This window comes from Mauremys mutica, chromosome 4, assembly GCF_020497125.1.
Source record: "Mauremys mutica isolate MM-2020 ecotype Southern chromosome 4, ASM2049712v1, whole genome shotgun sequence".
NCBI classification, from domain to species: Eukaryota; Metazoa; Chordata; order Testudines; family Geoemydidae; genus Mauremys; species Mauremys mutica.
The window spans coordinates 161,471,126-161,491,113 of record NC_059075.1 but is presented as its reverse complement, the minus strand read 5'-3'; the positions used below and the strand labels follow the sequence as shown (position 1 = coordinate 161,491,113).

At 49.7% G+C, this 19,988-nt stretch overlaps 1 protein-coding gene across 1 annotated transcript; it reads right to left on the bottom strand.

Moving 5' to 3' along the window:
• Nucleotides 1-5,688: 5,688 nt before the first annotated feature.
• On the bottom strand, nucleotides 5,689-19,988 carry LOC123370539 (interferon-induced very large GTPase 1-like). The gene is made up of 6 exons (XM_045017211.1): nucleotides 19,923-19,988; nucleotides 18,447-18,736; nucleotides 16,170-16,658; nucleotides 15,561-15,626; nucleotides 11,715-11,909; nucleotides 5,689-10,731 (listed from the first exon to the last, which is right to left on the bottom strand). The coding sequence occupies exons 2-6, from the start codon at nucleotides 18,715-18,717 to the stop codon at nucleotides 6,011-6,013; spliced, it is 5,742 nt and encodes a 1,913-aa protein (XP_044873146.1). The 5' UTR covers nucleotides 18,718-18,736; nucleotides 19,923-19,988; the 3' UTR covers nucleotides 5,689-6,010.

The window sequence follows — 19,988 nt, the reverse complement described above, 5'->3', positions numbered from 1 at the left end:
GTGGAATAAAAACCAATAAATCTGAGGGTTTCCTGCCCCTTTACATTCAGCTCTGTTATTTGTAAGTAGCTAAAGTTTGAGCTCCTTGCAGCGCTGATCTCTGGGCTCTATCCTGCCTTCGCCACAGACTAAGCTTAGACCCAGACTGGAGAATGCCCTGACTCAGTTTCCCCAGCCCTTTAGCTACCTACTTCCTGGTGGAGTAAAGCTTTTAAAGTAGCTAGCTTGATTGATCTGTGCCTGTACAGCATCTTGCACGGTGGTCCTGGCGCACAGCCGGGCTTCTCGGTGCTGTAGTGATAGAAATAATGGAAAGGCAGCATGCGGTAGACTCACTTCTGCCCCCTTGTGTGCTGCTGGTGGTGGCGGTACGTGAAAAGCAGTTTCCACCTATCTAATGAGACACAGATTGTTTTATGATGATGATTTTAAAATGTTGCTGCCCAGGAGAACTGAGCCTGGATTTGGGCCTCTGAATCTTGGGCGTCTCTTTCAAAACTCCTGCCGTCAATGATAAACCTGGTTTTATCTAATGGGAAGTGGAGACCAAGTCCTGCCCCCCGATAGCCCTTTATTGAGCCTTTGCACCCACTCACCAGCTGGCCCTGGGATTCCACCCAACCATCCACCTCGAGAGAGAGGGCTGGTTTGATACCCCCGTGCATCTGTGTGATCTGTGATACGCTTATAAATTCGGCAAAGCCCCGGTGCTTGTTTTATAAACAAGCATCTCGGCTTCCTGTTCGCTCTGTCTCTCTCTCTCTCTTCTGTTTTTCGTTTTGAAATACAGCCCAGCCCACACGATAGCAACGATATTTGCTCTCCGGATCCCAGCCGAGATTTCTCATTGCAAGGCAGGTCTTATAAAGGTGGCATTAAGTTTCTTAGGGTCTTGTCTAAACACGAAAAATATTGTTTTATATTCCATCCCTGTTGGAAAATTTTAGAAGGAAGCTAAATTAGTCTGTTTTTCATTTTTCAGGAGGGCTGGGGGGTTAACTTTCTGCTGAAAATTCATTTTTTTTTGGCAAAAGTTCTATTTTTTTTTTTAAAGCTGAAAACGGAATAGTTTTGATTTAGAAATGCTTCCGCAGTGCCTGCTGGGAGGTGTAGTTCAGGGCCCTCATCTTCCTCTTCTCTCTTATAGGCTGACCAGGAAGCCCAGCCTATATTTCCTATGATGCACCATGGTCGTTCCTCTGGACTTGCTGCAGTGTATCATGGGAATTGTAGTTTGATTACTTCAGGCTCTCCATTCTCCTGGCAGTCTGCACTCCCTGGTTGAATTATATTTCCCATGATGGAACACCTCTGCAAGATGGGAGAACATGGTGCATCGTGGGAGATGTAGACCACTCATGTAACATGGCTTCCGGAAGCAAATGAGAGCATGAGATGCCTGAGCTATACCTCCCATGATGCACACAGTCTCCAGTCTGGGAGAGGGAAGCAGTGCATCATGGGAGGCCCTGGCCATGGTGCATCATGGGAAAGGTAGTCCGATTTGAGCAGCGTGATCCATAGACGAGAATAGGGACATGAGGTAATGGACCTATGCCTCCCATGAGGCAGTGCTGGGCTCTCTCCAAATAGCAATATATATATATATATATATATAATTTTTTTGGACAACCACTTGAAAATTTCTGGGGAAAACTGATCCTTTTTTCTAAAAACCCAATTTTCTACCAAAAAAACCCCCAGTGCAGATGACACGTTTTCACCTGATGTAGTTAATATAGGAGTGTCCCCAGCATGGATGAAGTTGTACTGGCATAAAGATGCTTCTCCCAGTGTAGCTATTCTCGTACAGGAAGGGCATTAAGCTACACCAATACAAGACACATTTATACCAGTGTAACTGGCTCCATATTGGATTGTCCTGCTGGAACTATATCAGGGAAGAAATTGCCCCCTGACTGCCAAGGTAATACCAGGACAAAATTTGTAGCTGGACAAACAGCCCCTCTTAACCGAAACCCTCATCATTCTTTGATCGTCGCTTGTCTCAGAGCGGCTACTAGAAATATTTCTGCAGAGGGGATGAGAGGCGAAAGACATGGCGGCCTCAGCGTAGTTAGCTCTCCTTAGCTAAGTTTATCTGATCTAGTGGGGAAGGGGAATTTTCCCTTTAAAAAGTCTTCTTGCCTCCGAGCGCAGAGGTGGGTCCACTGCTCAAGTTGCTATCGAGTGCGTTGGGCTTTTATTTCCAGCCGATCGTTAGTGAAATTCGGGGACAAAGTTTGTATAAGAAGAAAATGTTGGTTAGACTTTTGTGTGCGGCGGGGGCGGCGTAGGGAAATGCGTTGTATTTAAGATGTTTTGTTTTTTATTAATTAACTAAAAATCTCACCGAGAAAAAACTCGACCCCACTCAGACCAGATCATTTTGTTGTTGTTACGTACTCGGTCAGAGTCTGAACCCGGGGGCTCCTGAAAGCACGGAGACAAAGGTCCTGCAGCTACGTTGGAAGCGTTTTGGTTTAGTTCTGTGGGCAACCTTTGTACCAGTATAATAATACCTAGCGCTTTCCAGCAGCGGCTCCCAACTCGCTTTGTGGAGGAGGTTGGTGGTGGTATCCCCATTTGGCAGAAGGGTAAACTGAGGCTGGCGTGTCACATCAGGCCACTGGCGGAGCTGGGAATAGAATCCAAGTCTGGCAGTAGACTGCTACAACCACTAGTCCCCCTGCCATACCTATATATACACACGTGTAGCAATCCCTACCTGCTTAAAAATCATGAGTTTTTATTTAAAAAAAAAAGTGAAGGGCCGGGGGGGTGGGAATCTTCATGTGCCTTGGGGGTAGGGGGGTCATTGTTTTGCCCCAAGGTTGAGAGCCAGCCCCACACCTTGTTAAAGCTCAGGTTCTTGTGAGTTAATCCCATGGACTCCTGGAGCTGGGCTGTGTGCAGGCCTCATGATTTAAACCTGCCCTGGGCTGTTTCCCTTTCTACAGTTCACAGTGTGCTCGAGTGGCGTTCGAGGGAGCTTAAAGTTAAGCAGAGACCTGATGGTTTGTGGGATCCCTGCCTGAAAGCAGCGGTGGCCTTGACTTCCTCTACTAGAACCTTTTTATCCTGTGTTTGTAATGGGGTAGGTCTACGCAGCCCCCCTCAAACACCCTTTGTTGTGCCAGATGCTGCATGGACACCCCCCCCCCCCCGACTAAGATCTAGGCCTCCACCCCAACCGAGATCCTGGCTTCTGTTGTGCCAGGTCTTGCACAGAGACAGCGCTGGGAGTCCAGAAAACAGGCCACTCTCAGTTTCCCCCACTGTAAAACAGACGCCTAGCAATTTGGAAGGATTTGCCCAACATCACAGGCAGTGAGGTATGGAACCCAGGAGCCCTCCCCTCTTCTGACCCACCAGACCCCACCCTCTCCCGGTGCCAGGGATAGTACCCAGGAGTCCTGGCACCCAGCCCCCTGCCTTAACAAGGCCCATCCCTCCCCTCTCGGATATCTCTTCCATTCAGCCCTGACTTCATGGCCCTCTCCTTTGCTTCCCAAAAGTCCAGTGTTAGGGCTCCCACGGCTTTGGGGGGACGCTTCCCGCCAAGCCCTGATGGGACCATTGTTAGCAGCTAGTGTGACCTGTATGGCACAGGCCGGAGACCCTCACTCCTGAGTCATTGCTGGTGGCTGGGGTAGGACATCTCTGCCCCCTTTTCTCTCATTACTCTCTTGCTGTCCATGGGTCTCTCTAGCCCCTTCCCCTGGAGCTGGAACGTGGATTTGCTTGGGTCCCCGCTGCCCCCGCCCAGTGGCTGGAATTACGTGTCTGTCTTGTCTCTTTCCCCACTGAACATTCTGCTCTCCTGGGGCGAGGATGCCTGTGGAAGGGCTAGTAGAGGAATACGAACCCGAACAACTTCCGCTGACTCTGTGGGAGCGACGGGAGTAGAGGTCACGGGGAACTAGTAATTAGTGCCCTGGCAAGATCTTTATTTGCAAAGCCAGGACCTCTTTGAATGCAAAGGGCATCAGACAGCGCAGGGGGGGCCTGGTGGGTGCTGCCCAGGAAGAAGGTGGAGCAGTGATTCTGAAGGCCAGATCCACCTCCCCCCGTGCCAGGGGCACTGTGTGTCCCCCATTCACCCCCACCATTCTATTTCTTTCTCTCTGGAAGATCAGTCATTCAGGTGTCAACAGTTTCAAGGTATGTGAGGCAGGAGCAGAACCCTGGTTTCAGGGGGAATAAACACCAAAAACCAAACACCAATGATGCAATCTCAACCTGATGAAAAACTGTTTTTTTGTGGGAGGCTGTATCTTGGGATCCCCTTGGTCAAATGATCCCAAAGTTGGACCATGAATCCTACCCATTCCCCCATGAGGCACCACACATTTCAGAGCAACCTGAGTAAACGTGAGGATTTTAGAGCAATTTGAAGAGTGGCCCTTCAAACAGAAAGCTGTTCTCCAACTTAACCATACCAGACCTGGCACTGCACTATAATACTTGAGGGACTGAGCAGTGCTGAGATGGGGGTGTTTTTAGGCTGGAAGGGGTTAATTTCTTCCATCAACTCGTTCTTTGATCTACAATTTCAGAGCTGGTTGAAATTAATGTCTTTGCTGGCCAGAAGCCAGGGGTTCTCTGTGTGTCTCCCATTTCTCCCTTCCGGATTTTCCAATTTGATCCAAGATTAGTAGGGTTCTGCCAACCGATGTCTAGAACGTTCCCTGAAATGTAGGAATTGAATGGATGGGGTGTTCAAAAGATACTGTGTTACCTCCCAACAAACAGATGTGACAGTGAGTGTCGAACCAACAATGTTACCTCCTACTGGAGACAGAGGCCCTGGTTTTCCACACACCCAGAGATGAATAAGCCAGGAAACCTTATTCACTCACCCCATTCTAGCTTGGTCCCTTCACCTCCAGCCAATGACCCATTCAGTGCAATTCACCAGAGAGCCACCAGCTATCAGGAAAAGCAAATTGGATGCTGCAGCCCAGATCCACCAACCCAATGGCTCACTGCCATTTGCCGATTTCCCTGTCCCTGTGTGTGGCTGGAGGATATGGATTCCAGCAGGAGGTGACTTATGGACCACCAGGGGTCAATGTGGGAGGGTCTCCAGATTTCTCCCAGAAGGCACCTGGGAAATGTTATAAACCACCCACCACCATCAGGGAAATGACCCTGCCATATTTCTACCTCTCGGTGGGAAGAAGCCCACGGTACAGCTATACTATAAGCATGGCTGGTAGTGTTCCCTGTAGCAAAGGTTGCCTGATATGTTCCATTATGATGCCCTGTTTTCAGCTGGGGACTGGAATGTGTCGTGAAGAAGAAGCTGGGAGGGGGGAGACTGGGACGGTGCAGGGACATATTAGAAGAGATGGGTCAGAACGGGTCAAGCTGGAAGATGGGTGGACAGATGGATCTATGACATGACCAATAAAGCACGCTTCCCTCAGAATCAGAGACAGAACCCCGAATTCCTGAGTTTCACCTGTCCTATGCTGTCAGCAAATAGCTATGAAACCCACTGGCAAAGTATGTCCCTCACTCACCTGTGGTGGCCGGTCCCCATGGAGGATGACAACCCATTACTGCTATCAGTTACTTGGTTAGATTAACCAGTAGAGATGTGTGCGGGGCATCTAAAGGTTCAAGGCCTGCTGGGGAGTTAGGGAGGTGTCAATATGATGTCACACAATGGAACTGTTTTGTTTTTCAATTTATTTTTTTTAAGCCTAGGCCAGGGTTCTCAAACTGGGGGTTGGGACCCTTCACGGGGTCGCAAGGTCATTACATAGGGGGTCACAAGCTGTCAACCTCCACCCCAAACCCCGCTTGCCTCCGGCATTTATAATGGTGTTAAATATATTAAACAGTATGTTTAACTTATTGGGGGGGGTCGCACTCAGAGGCTTGCGATGTGAAAGGGGTCGCCCTTTGGAAATCAAGGACCCTAATTTATAGATTCATAGATTCTAGGACTGGAAGGAACTTCGAGAATTAAAGACCGTATCATAATGCAGACAGGCAGCCTCTATTCCAGGTTAAAGGCCTCTCGAATGCTCTGCAGAGCCTGCTCCTTGGTTATTTTCTTCCACTCAGGGGGGAGATTGGCAGGCTGCACATTGTACTCTCTGGCAAACTGGTGATTGAACTTTGTGAATATGAACTTCCAATAATCGGAGGCGCTGATGCTGGGGTCCGGTTGGATGCACCAGGTGGGGTAGAATTGGCGATAATCTTTGTAGGGATGCCATTTAAATGCCGTGTTCAGGTTTTTAAATGATTTACTAGAAGCTACATCAGAGGAGCACAAAGAATACACAAGCCTGTCAGTTGTCTCATAACTGTAGCCCCCCAGCCCTTTAGGCCGATGCACTGATGCAAAATGCTGCTTGTGGTCGCTGCCTCCTGCTTCACAGGGGACTTTACAGAACGGACACTGCTTCCCACAGCCGAACACGTGCTTGAAGATCTCATCCTGGGGCTTGAACTGGAGCTGTGTGAAGACCATCTCCCCACCCAGCTCTTCCCATCCCAAGAGGATGCTTTCTTCCACCTGGGGGAGGAAGGTCTGGATGTCGGCTGAGAACTGCCTGACACTGGCTGTGTTTTTGAAGAGGATCACCTCCAAATTGTCCTTGGAGATGACCAGCTCTTTGCACATCACTTGGCAAAATTGCTCCAAGAACTCAGATATGGTGAGGGTGTCTTGGCACTCAGAGCTCTCCAGAGCGTCCCGGATTTTCTTCATTATCGTGGCTAGAACCATTCTCTCCAGTTCTCCCAAGCCCCCAGTCTCTCTGTAGTGGCTGATCAGACATGTCTGGATCCAGGCCTTTACAAACCCTTCATAGTTGCTGACGTATTTCATGTAGTTATTGAAGTCCATCTCCTCCAGCAGTTTCTTCTGCACAGTGAACTGGAAGAAGCTCCGGCTGCCATACTCGATGGACTCTCCACTGCTGAGAAAGTCGTCCACGATCTCAATCCCGAGTCTTTTCTTCATATATTCCCATAAAGCAGGTATCAAACACTGGTGGCTGAAATCAAAAGCTCTCTTCTGGCAGGCATCCTTCTCATAGTAAAGGTCTCTGAAGGTGGAGAAATACTGAGGTCTCAGCTCCTCCAGGCGACACTGAGGGTCGTTCTTCTTGAGAAAGTCTTCGTGCATCTTCTGGAAGGTGCTGGCCGCTTCCCCCAGGATGTGAAGCTTTAAATCGACTTCAAAGGAAGCACTGATGCGAATCTTCCCAGTGACGTTCTCCTGGAGCCTCTGGTTGATCATCCACAGCAATTCCCTGCAGTAGGTCTGGTCGTAATCCCCTTGGGAGTGGACCTTCTGCCCAACATACTTCCTACACTCCTCCATCAGGGACTTTGTGAACTCTTCCAATTCACGCGTACATTGCTGCGTTATAAACTCCACAGCTGCTTTGTGCCAAGCCAAGTCCAGATACTCCTTCTTCATGCAGAACGGTTTGCTTTGATAGGTCAACAAGCTCTGGGCTTTATGGAGCATCTGCTTGACCAAACTCCCTCTGTTCTCCAGGTCCTTGCACAGCTGGTAGTGGATGTCTTTATGAATTTGGCGTAGGGGTAAGCTCTCCAGTGGCAGCTCTGATAAGGTTTCCTTCCACATCTTGGCAAACTCCCTTTTCAGTTCATAGGGCTTTAGCGCCTTGTCCCTTTCCCTGCAGTCCCGCAAGAGCCCATCCACCTTCCCTTCAATGGTTTTCATGTACCTGGTCTGCAGTTGGTCTATCTTGCTCCGATCTTTCTGGATACGAATGGCCTCTTCAGACTTGCAGAGCAGATGGCTCTCCAGTTCGTGTCGGAGAAATGTCACGCTTCGGTGAAAGTCTTCTCTGTATTTCTCTACCAGGTGTAGATTTCCAGCTCCACTCTCAAAGTAGCTCTGAAGACTCTGCAGCATCTTCTGCTCCCCACTGTGCAGAATCTGGTGAATTTCCAGCCTTAGTTTCTCAAAGGTGCCTGGACCCAGATCATCTGGGGATTGGTTCTGGATGGTGGTTTCTGTTTTGGACATCCAGAGATGTATCTCCTTGCGGAAATCCCACTCCCACTCCGCGTACATCACAGACAGCTGAGTATAGGCTTCAGCAACCAGGCTGTTTCTGAAACTGAAGATGAAGTTCTCGTGTTTCACGGCGTTCCAGAGGCTCCTCACCCATTTGATGAACTGGGGAACGTTCTTGGAGGCTCTGCGAGGGGATCGGTGTCTCATAAATTCCAACAGATATTTCTTCAGCTCACACACGCTCTCGCTGTATCCCATATTCACTGGCGCCATGGGAGGGACTCCATGCCACAGCCCAGGGATGTACCAACTGTGCTTCTCCGGATCATAGTCCATGATGTCAGAAAATTTCATCACCCTGCTTTGTTTTTCCAACCTCGCTGCAGCTTTGGTCATTTCATCCAGCTGCTCCAGGAGGTGTTTCCTGTCCCTCATGTTTTGTTCATGCGCAGACACATCACTGACATTCTGATGCACAAACTGGCAGTTGGGTTTGTGCCCGATTTCCTCCATTCTCAGAAATGCATGGACCACAATTTGCAGAACATCCTTCATTTCGGTGGCGTTCTCCATGGCCATGTTAACGATGGTTATGTCACTCAGTCCAATCACCAGTGTGGCCAGCTCATTGTCGTGTTCATAACTGTCCTCCAGCTTGGCCAGTTCAGGGGCTTTCAGTCCTTCTGTGTCTATCACCAGGATGAAATCACAGCCCAGTTCCTGCTGAAAGTTCTCTGCCACTTTAATGAGGGACATGAAGGCTCCTCGCGTACATCGGCCACTGCTCACTGCAAACTGCAGGCCGAACATGGTGTTGAGGAGGGTGGATTTCCCAGTGCTCTGCACTCCCAGCACTGTTATAACCACCATTCTGGACCTTCCCCCCAGCTTGGCATGGAGCTCTGTCAGAACATCTGTCACCCATTGCAATGGGATGTTGGCTGCATCTCCATCAATCAGCTCCATGGGAAACCCTTCCAGCATCAGGTCAGCTGCTATGCCTGGGAGACAAACAAATTGTCTTTGGATGTTCCCCAAGTTCCTTTCTTTCACCATCGAGCATTCAGCCTCGTAAAATTGCCCCAACTCGCGCAGGAAATGCTCCACCCCTAAGGAGCTGGCAGAGATTAGTTCATCTAGTTCTGCCAGCTGTTGTGTGTCATCCCCTAGAGTGCGACATTTCTCTTTATACTCAGCCCGGAGGCTAGAGAGGTTCCCCCTGGCGATGTGATCCAGGTGGAACTTCATCCATTTCAGGAAGTGATGTTTCTCGGCTGGACACAGTTGTCCTATCCCACTAATAAATTTAACCATCCCACTGGTGAGGTCACACTGGTTCTGCTGCCTGCGTAGCTCCAACCACCTTTCTCTCAGCTGGGATCTATAGTCTTCCGGAGAGACGTCCCGTTGGCCTTTCATCCGGCACAGCTCTTTCTCCACTTTAGCCAAGTTCTTCCACAGATCCCCTTGGAGCCTCAGCATTTCCCTCTTGTACTTTGCCATGTCCTGTATTTCAGAGGTGATTTCTTGAACGTGCTCCAAGGCGGTCCAACATTCTCCATCATCTTCATCCACCTGGATCCCTAGCTCCCGCGCCGTCACAGCCATGTGTTGGATGCTTGTGCTCTTGGGAGAGGAGCTCATGATGCCCTGTAGGGTGGATCGCAGCTTTTTCACCAGCTCTGCACTGTTGTTGCTCTGCTCTTTCACCAGAAGTTGTGATTTTTTCATATCCAGCAGTGGGGCTAATATATTGAGGAATCCCAGCGTTTTCTTGGCTTTCCCAGCCTGACTGTTAAGGATGAAGTAGTATTTAGTGGCTGATCCCTGCAGAGATGATAACAGTGCATATTCTTTCTCACTGATGCTCTCAGTAACTATGAACACTGCTGAGGAGACCTCTGTTAAAAAGCTGAACTGCGGCCAGTGCGACTCAATGTCTCCCCGCAGGTTTGTAACTGCGATGGGCTCTGGGAAAAGATCCAAATTCTCCCTCCCAGCAGGAAAATACCAGGAAATCTCGACCAGCCCATCTGCGATTTCCCGAGGGACATTCCCAGAATCCATGTCGCGGTGAATAAAGAAATCGTGGTGCTGCTGGGAGGGGCTGAGAACCTCATTGAGGAGTTTGGACTTGGAGAAGCTGCAGCTCCCCAGCCGCACAAAGGAAATGGTTGGCATTGACGTGAGCACCAGGCTCTCCGCTCTGAACCCTCTGCTGTCTGCCAGGGAGTGCGGCCTCCACTTCCTCACAATGTCCCTCATGGCCCACAGCATTAGGGTGCACTTGGGGGTGTCGAGGGCGGGTAGCAGCAGAGGGAGGGCAAACTGGCACATGGACATTTTGGACAGGATCTCCTGCTGCAGGAAACTGTCTGAGCAAAGCAGCACGGCACAGAGAACATCAAGGGGATGTAGAGAGGCCCTAGACTTGTCTTCCCTTAGAGAAAACACATCCCCACTCACCCTACCCTCCTCATCCTCACTTGTGTCCTCATCAGATGTCCCCTGTCCAAGGCTTGTGCTTCTGGCTGTCCCGTTCAGAGCCATGAGCTTTCTCAGGAAGTGCCAAGGCAAATCTCCCAAGACGTAAGGAGTCCAGTCCTTCAGGCTTTCCGGGCTGATTTCCAGGAGATCCCTCAGCCTCAGTTTCCCATTTCTGAACTTCCTGAGTCTCAGCTTGGACAAGACGGTCTTCACGGCTCCTCTTCTCCCTGCAGATGTAATAGAAGGTGTCACCACCCGGGATGGCATCACAGCTCAGGGCCAGCTGCACCTTGGCCTCCTTTCAGTCTCACTTTTCCCAAGATTTAGGCCTCAGGCCTTCACCTCCCTGGGGTGGAATCTCCCCACGCTCCCACTCACAGACCAAGGAAATATCTACAGACCCCAGCTGTGATTTCTCTGGGCCTGAGCCGTGCAAGACGCAGCTCTAGGTGCTGAGACCAGTGTGTGAATACAGAGATGAACACCAGCCTTTTCCCAACGCCGGATCGTTTAATATCAACGGAGGGGACCAAAGTCTAAGGGCTGGACAGGAAACAGGAAGCAGGACTGACTCAGCTATGGGCGTGGAATACACTGAGCAGCCACTGTGGTGCTCTTGCTACCGGGCTTAAATAGGGACCTGTGAGCCCTTTGTCCAATCAGGGAACACAAGTCATTAGGGTGGGTTTATTGGGCCCAGCTGAGCTCACTGGGTTGCTAGGTGACCGTGCCCAGAGCCAGCTGGGTTCCTGAGACTGGAGAGTTGCCTGTGTTTCCATTGGCCCAGAAACAATTAATTTCCCCCCGGAATTTTCTTTCATGGAGGATTTTGCAATTTGGGGGATTTGTTCCAAATCGGGGGGGGAATCCCAAATTTAGAAATCTCAGAATCCTCCACAAAATGTACTTTCCATTCCCCGCCCAGCTCTCTAAATAGTATTTATAACACAATCCTGGCATCTTCCACATGCTTGACAGATGGACAATACACCCAAGGGTAGGCTGTAGCTTGGGTGCAGGTGTAAAGAGATGGAGACACTGGATGGAACAGTCACAGGAATGTGGAGAGCCCTAACTGACTCCCTCATTGGTCAACTCATCAAGTGGCCAAGGTTGGAATGGGTCATGGAGACCCAGCTCCTGTTTCACCACCAGGGCAGAGGGACCTGGGTTGGGAGAGGGGCAATGGGGGATGTTGTTTGGACTCTACCTGCATGAACTTTGTTGGGAGAGGTCTCTGGAACCTCAGTTCCACTCCTGTCCACAGACACAGAATCTTCTGGTGTCTCGGCTCTGCTCTTCTCCACCGACGCACCAGCTCCTGGTGTCTCAGCTCCATTCCTCTCCACTGATGAGGCAATTCCTGGTGACTCGGCTCTGCTCTCTGGCATGGAGACATCCAAGTCTGGGATCACTCCATCTAAGGATCCAGAAGAGAAGCCTGCTCAGATACCTTAGACCTTCCCACTAGCCCGTATCCCACAGTCCCATGTTAGGTGGGGTGAGGGTACTGGACTGACAGAGCATGAAGCAAGGCAGAGCCATGGAATGAGGGTTGTGTCTGCAGCCCAGACACCACGGTGATGGGAGCCCTGAACTGAAGCATTGGCATGGGAGCCAGCAAACAGAGCTGAAAACATGGGAATTTGTGTGGAAATTTGTAAGCTGAATTTCGGGGAGAGGGTGGGGTGTTCTGTCATTGTTTTGGTGTTTGTTTAGTTGGGTTTTTTCCTTTTGTTTTTGTTTTCCTTGACAGCAGCTTAGGCAGGAGGGCTATGACAGATACAGAGGCAGCACTGGTAGTGACCCAAGAAGTGGAAGAAATGGTGAAGATGACGGGATGTGGAAGTTGTGAGAGGTATGTTATCCTGGAGCGGGTACCCGAAGAGAGCTTCATTTGGATGAAGTGCTGCCTAACAGAGCTGATGGAAGAGACGATCTGAGGTTTGGAGATGCAGATGGATGCTATGGTGGAGTTTCAAAGGGGATTCGAGCAGATGATGGAGGGAAGGCAAGAGGAGGCTGAAAGGAAAAGTCAAGACTGGCAGGTGGAAGCTCAACTGGAGGGTAGGCTGCTGGATGAGGAAAGTGGCCACTGGAACCATGTGACTACAAGAGCTAGGTGGAGGAAAAGACCAGCTAGTGAAGGAGAAATAGAGCTCAGGACCAGGTTTCCTGAGTTGGAATATGAGAAGGGGCACAGCAGGCAGTAACAGAAGGTGGTAGAACAAGGATGAAGAGAAGAACTTGCTAGTCCTACATGAAGAGGGAAAGAGTCAACGGAGATTAGCCAGAATTCGGAGCCCCAGGAGGATAGAGGATGACTCTCCAAAGATTGCAAGAGCGAAGAAGAGACAAGAGGACTTGCAGCTAGAAAGAACAGGAAGAAGGCCAGAGCATCACACCAACATAAGGAAGAGGCAAGTCTACTAAGAAGAACAGACAGTCCTATCAGCTGAGCTGATCCTGAGAGCAGAGGGGTGTGCCCTATGCCAAGAGCTAAAATACAGGATGTGGACCTGAGACTGAAGAGTATCCTAATGGGAGCAGGAAAGAATCCACTGACTCTCCTTCACGTGGGAACAAATGATACGGCTAGATTCTCACTGGAATGCATCAAGGGTGACTATGCCAGGCTGGGGAAGACGTGTAAAGTAATGGAGGCTCAGGTGATCATCAGTGGGATTCTACCTGTCCCTAAAGAAGGAGACCAAAGGCGGGACAAGATTATGATGAGCAACAGATGGTTCAAGCAGTGGGATGTTTGGGGTGTTTGCCCACTGGGAGGCATTCACGGACAGAGGACTGTTCTCATGGGATGGACTCGACCTGAGTAGGGAGGGAAACAGACTTCTGGGATGGAGGTTGGCACATCTGATTAAAAGACCTCTGAACTAGGAACTCGGGGGAGTTGCTAAGGTAATCTCCATGTCTGATTCTAATATTGACCAGGAGGAAAATCAAGAAAGGGGAATACAGCAATGGACGAGGGAACAGCAGTGGGTAGGAGAATGGACATTAAGAGGAAAGCCAGTGCCAGTAACAATGATGCTAACAGGTAGGTGATACTGGCAGTAGAATGACTGTACCTATATCAGGTGAGGAATCTGTGCGAAGCCAAGGAATAACAACTAAAATGTGTGTACACCAATGCAAGGAGTCTGGGTAACAAAATGGAGGAACTTGAACTACTGGTAAAGGAAGTGAAAGCAGATATTATACGGATCACAGAAACATGGTAGACTAGTAGTCATGACTGGATTACGGGTACTAAAGGGTATGTGCTATCTCACAGATTTCTTCACCAAACCATCGCCGAACCTGCAAGAGATGATGCCATTTTAGATATGGCACTGGTGAATAGTCAGGCAACTCACATGACAGCTGGTTCGATCTTGGTTCGAGTTTAAACTAAATAAGCAAAAATAGGTCTGCAACTAGGGTCCTTGATTTCCAAAGGGCAAACGTTAAGAAATAAAGGGAATTAGTTAGGGAAGTGGGCTGAACCAAAGAACTCAAGGATCTGAATGTGAGGGAGGCTTGGAATTACTATCTGGAGCCTGCTTCCCAAGAAAAGGGGGAAAAATTGTAGGGAAGGATTGGAGACCTAGCTAGGGGAGAAAGCATCTGACACAGGTGATTAAGAGAAAGCAGAAAGCCTACAAGGAATGGAAGAGGGGATGGATCAGCAAGGGAACAGCTTAATCAGACTAAATTGGGATGGGTTTGGATAATCACCATCCAAAAATATTAAAGGAACTGGCACATGAAATTGCAAGCACAACTGCAAGGATTTTCAATGAATCTGTAAACTCAGGAGTCGTACCCTATGACTGGGGAATTGCTAAGGTAGTACCTAAGGGAAAAACACGTGAGCTAGGAAACTGTCAGTTAAACAAAACTTGTATGCAGGGTCTGGAACAAATTTTGAAAGAAAGCTGTTAAGGACAGAGACGTAAATGGTAATTGGGTTAAAATATACCATGGTTTTACAAAAGGTAGCACGTGCCAGACCAACCCGATCTCTTTATTTCAGATAACTGATTATCTAGACAAAGGAAATGCACTAGATCTAATCTACCTGGAATTCAGTAAGGCATTTGATACAGTTTCACGTGGGAAATTATTAGTTAAATTAGAGAAGATGGGGATTGATTTGAGAATTTAAAGTCGGATGAGGAACTGGTTAAAGGGGAGACTACAATGGGTGGTACTGAAAGGCGAATTGTTGGGCTGGAGGGAGGTTACTAGTGAAGTTCCTCAAGGATCGGTCTTGGGACCAATCTTATTAAACATTTTTATTAATGACCTTGGCAAAAGAGTGCTAATAAAATTTGGGCCTGACACAAAGTTGGGAGGTATTGCCACTCCGGGGGAGTACCAGAATATCATATAAGAAGATCTGGATGATGTTGAAAACTGGAAGCAAGGATTTTTTTCCCAGGGTCAGATTGGCAGAGACCCTGTTTTGTTTTGTTTTTGCCTTTCTCTGCAGCATGGAGCACAGATCACTTGCTGGTTTAAACTAGTGCAAATGGTGGATTTTCTGTAACATGAAGTCTTTAAATCATGATTTGAGGATGTCAGTAACTCAGGCAGAAGTTAAGGGTCTATTACAGGAGTGGGTGGGTGAGTTTCTGTGGCCTGCAATTTGCAGGAGATGAGACCTGATGATCTGATGATCCCTTCTGGCCTTAAAGTCTATGAGACATGTACAGCTAATTTCATTCCATTCATCACGGATCAAACCTCTAACCCTGTGTGGAACTGAACCAAACCAGGCCCAAATCCTTCCCAGAGGATCCCTCCAATCTTGCTTCCCAAATCTGTTCTCCTGAAATCCCATCCACCAAACTGCAGTAAGACTAGGACCCAGGAGCCCAGACTCTGTGTCCCCCTCCCTAACACTACAGACTCCCTTGCCTTAGGTGGGAATAGAACCCTGGAATCCTGATTCCCAGTCCCCGACTGCTGTATCCTACTAGCCCATAGTTTTCCCCTTCCATCCTTGAAGAGCTTCCAAGAGGTCTCAGTGGGATCTGAGGATAGACCCTACCTTCAATATTCCCTTTTCCTGCAGCGGTTTTTCCTTCTTCTCCATGGCTGGGGATATTTCCAGACCCTACAAAGCAAAACAAGTGAAAGTTTCTTAGCCTCACCTAGGAGCCTAAGAACTGGGCCATAGACTTTGTCTAGCCTAGGGCTTCAAGGGGCAGCCTTAGATTCTTGCTTCATCTCAGGAACCCCTTTGAGAACTGCAGGCTCCCTGGAGTTCTAGCTTAGCCCCTGCTGGAATGATAGAGGAGGAGCCAAGCTCGTAGCTGGAGCCACTGAAATTGATCTCAAGGTTTTAAGCAATGTGAAGTGGCTTCTGGTTGAGTTGACCTGGTTCAATGGAGCTAATTAGCGGAAGCACCTTTTTCCATCTCAGGATGTTCACAGGCAATCGTTTCCCTTTGGGTTCATGCAACCTTCTGCTCTTGCAAGGGTCCAAACACACAGGAACTAGACCTTTCCTGCATCTGAAATCTAGCACGGCTTTCCCCCGTCCCTCTCCATCCAGCCCCGAGGAGAACCCCCCAGAGATTCTGTGCCCAGTGCAGGACAACCATAAACACTTCTTAAGCATTGCCCTACAGGGCAAGTCTAGAGACCTGTCCTGTACCTTCGAAATCTGCTCTCTTGGAGGACACAGCAGCTGCATCCTTCTCTGAGGATCTGGCACCTCCTGGACTCTCTGGATCATTCTTTGAGGGTAAAGCAGTTCCTGGATTTTCAGGTTCATCCTTTATTGGGGTTGTTGCAGAATTTGGTGTCACCACTCCCTTCCCTGAGGACAACATGGTTTCTGGCTTCTCAGGTTCTTCCAGCTTCTCTGGATCATTCTTCTCTGAAGACGTGGCATCTTCTGAGTTCTGTGGATCAATCTCCCCTGACGATGGGCTACCATCTGGATTTCCTAGATCATTCTCCTCATGAGGTGGAGTGTTTTCTGGATTTTCTAGATCATTCTTCTCTAGGGATGTGGCACCTCCTGGGTTCTCTAGCTCATTTGTGCCCAAGGTTACAGCAGCTTCTGGGTTTTCTGCTTCGTTCTTCTCGGAGAATGCGCCACCTTCCAGACTCTCTGCATCATTTGTCTGAGTTACGCACCCTGCAAAGGGACAACAAATAGACACCTCATCAGTGCTTTACAGATTTCTTTGCAATTCCGGGAACTTCTTTGGACAAGAGAGATGTGTCTCCATGGCCCGCTAAAGCCCTTGGCCACTCCCCAGAGGCTGCTGGCTGCTGCCCTGCATGTTAGTTAGATCAGCAGTGAAGAAAAAGGTTAAAATAGTGAGAGAAATCCTGTGGTCTACAGCAAAAGGGCATTACACTGGAGGCTGACAAGTTTTTTAGGGCAAGGGTCAGAACGGGGATTTGGGGCTAAATCCTCAGGTTTCCAGTATGGCTGTCAATTAATCGCAGTTAACTCATGCGATTAACTCAAACAATTAATTGTGATTAGTTGCACTTATAACAATAGGATACCAACTGAAATGTATTAAATATTTTTGGATGTTTTTCTATGTTTTCAATATTGATTTCAATTACAACACAGAATACGAAGTGCACAGTGCTCACTTTTATATTATTATTTTTTATTACAAATATATGCACTTTAAAAATGATAAATAAAAGAAAGTATTTTTCAATTCACCTCATACAAGTAGAAGTGCAAACTCTTTATTGTGAAAGTGTAACTTACAAATGGAGATTTTTTTTTTTTTGGTTACATAACTGCACTCAAAAACAAAACTGTGTCAAACTTTAGAGCCTACAAGTCCACTCGGTTCTACTTCTTATTCTGACAATCACTACCTCTGGATTGGTAGTTGAAGCATGAAAGGACATATGAATCTTTAGCACATCTAGCACGTAAATATCTTGCAATGCCAGCTACAATAGTGCCATGTGAATACCTGTTCTCACTTTCAGGTGACATTGTAAACAAGAAGCAGGCAGCATTATCGCCTGCAAATTGTAACCAACCTTGTTTATCAGAGTAATTGGCTGAACAAGAAGTAGGACTGAGTGGACTCATAGGCTTTAAAGTTTTACATTGTTTTATTTTTGAATGCAGGTTTTTTTGTACATAATTCTACATTTGTAAGTTCAACTTTCATGGTAAAGAGATTGCACTACAGTACTTGTATTTTTCAATTCACCTCATACAATTTTTTTTGTTTTTTACAGTGCAAATATTTGTAATAAAAATAAATATAAAGTGAGCACTGTAGACTTTATATTCTTTGTTGTAAAGGAAAGTAGTTTATTTGACAATGTAGTAAATGTCCAAATATATTTAAAATAAATGGTATTCTATTGTTAACAGCACGATTAATCGCATGATTAATTGCGACTAAGTTTTTTAATCGCGATTAATTTTTTAAATTGCTCGACAGCCCTAATTTCAAGGAATGTTACAGACATGCTGAGGTTGATCTGTTAGGAAAGCCCCAGGCGGCTAAGCGGAAAAAAAAATAAAAAAGATAAAGCCGATCGGCTGCAGTTCGGCAGCACCTCAATCGCGCCGCTTCTTTCTTCTGTGGCAATTCGGCGGCGGGTTCTTCGCTCCCTCTCTTCCTTTTTGGCGGCACTTCGGCAGCAGCAGCTCAAAGAGGAAGAGAGGGACTTAGGGACCCGCCGCCGAATTGCTGCCGAAGACCCTGACGTGCCACCCCTTTCCATCGGCCGCCCCAAGCACCTGCTTCCTTCGCTGGTGCCTGGAGCCAGCCCTGCCCAGGAGACCTGACTCCTAGCCCCTGCCCCCTGCTCTAACCATTGGCCCAACCTGTCACCAATATGCAGCTACGTCGCTATATCTCCTGGCTACATTTTACATCTCTTCTATGGAATCCTGCCAAGAAGTGAAATGACTCAGAAAGCCCCAACTCACGGCGTCCTGGGGGCTGTAAATCCGGCGGGAAGTCTGGGAACAGGCTCTGCAGACACTCCAGGAACTGCTCACAGCCGCGCTCCCCCTTCCTCTGGATCTTTATCAGCAGCCTTCGGATCCTCTCCCTGGGCTCCGCAAGCTTCTCCAAGGCCTCGTACTCCTCCTCGGTGACTATCCCCAGCGAGGCCACTTCGTCCAAGACGGGGTCGGGGGTTGTGAGAAGGAGGGCGATGAGTCGCTCCCGGCCCTGGCGGATCGTCTCAAAGGCCATTAGGACCAGGTCCCCGGGGCTGGGCAAGGGATTTGGAGAGAAACAACTTCAGATTGTGTTTGTAACTCCCGAAAAATCACATGCAACTCATCCACTGCAGCACAGAGCCCTCTAGCACCGCACGGGGGTATTGGGACCAGCCCTGGCTGCCAGGGGAGAGCGCCCCCTACTGAGCCCTGCTCCCTGCAACACAGCGCCCCCTAGTGCCGCACTGGGGCATTGGGACCAGCCCTGGCTGCCAGGGGAGAGCGCCCCCTGCTGAGCCCTGCTCCCTGCAGCACAGCGCCCCCTAGTGCCGCACTGGGGCATTGGGGCCAGCCCTGGCTGCCAGAGGAGAGCGCCCCCTACTGAGGCCCTGCCTCGCTCCCTGAAGCCCAGCGCCCCCTAGTGCCACACTGGGGCAATGGGGCCAGCCCTGACCACCAAGGGAGAGTGCCCCCTGCTGAGCCCTGCTCCTTGCTCCCTGCAGCACAGCGCCCCCTAGCACTGCACTGGGGCATTGGGGCCAGCCCTGGCTGCCAGGGGAGAGCGCCCCTTACTGAGCCCTGCAGCACCGCGCCCCCTAGCGCCGCACTGGGGCATTGGGGCCAGCCCTGGCTGCCAGGGGAGAGCGCCTCTGTCCATAGGATAACATGGGGGTGAGGCTGGGGCGGGTCCCAGGCAGGAGGCTGGTTTTCCAGATGCTCCCTGCTGGGCACCCTCCCCAGCAGGGGCGGCTCTACCTTTTTGGCCGCCCCAAGCAGTCATGCGCGGGAGGAGCCCCGGAGCCGCTGGTCCCGCGTGGCTCGGCTGGACCTCCCGCAGCTGCGGACGGTTCGCGGGTCCGGCGGCTCCGCTTGAGCTGCCGCGGTCCAGCCGAGCCGCGGGACGAGCACCCCCTCCGCAGTCATGCCTGCGGCAGGTCCAGTCGTCCCGGGGCTCCGGTGGACCTCCCGCAGGCATGACTGCAGCAGGTCCCCCGGCCCAGCCTGCCGCCCCCCCCCTTGCAGGGGACGGGCCGCTCCTCGGCTCGCAGCGGCAGGATGAGCTGGGGCCCCAGCCTTTTCCCGCCCCCTAGATTTTGCTGCCCTAGGCACCAGCTTGTTTTGCTGGTGCCTAGAGCCGCCCCTGCTCCCCAGCCCACTCCCGGATCCCACAACCCCCTCCCTGGCCCCCTCCAGCCCCAGGGCCCTGCACCCCAGCGGGCACTGCTGGACGGAACTCACGGCTCAGGGGAAGAAGTGGCCCCTTCTCTCCCGCAGCCGGCTTGTGTCAGGCTCTGTTTAGACGGC

What these genes read in the sequence shown, in the direction of transcription:
- LOC123370539 (XM_045017211.1), bottom strand. Translation starts at nt 18,717, where the DNA reads ATGGCCTTTGAGACGATCCGCCAGGGCCGGGAGCGACTCATCGCCCTC. An exon ending in TTTACAGCCCCCAGGACGCC is followed by an intron (nt 16,659 to 18,446) that starts GTGAGTTGGGGC and finishes GTCCCTTTGCAG; the next exon opens with GGTGCGTAACTCAGACAAAT. An exon ending in AGGAAAAGGGAATATTGAAG is followed by an intron (nt 11,910 to 15,560) that starts GTAGGGTCTATC and finishes GAGTGATCCCAG; the next exon opens with ACTTGGATGTCTCCATGCCA.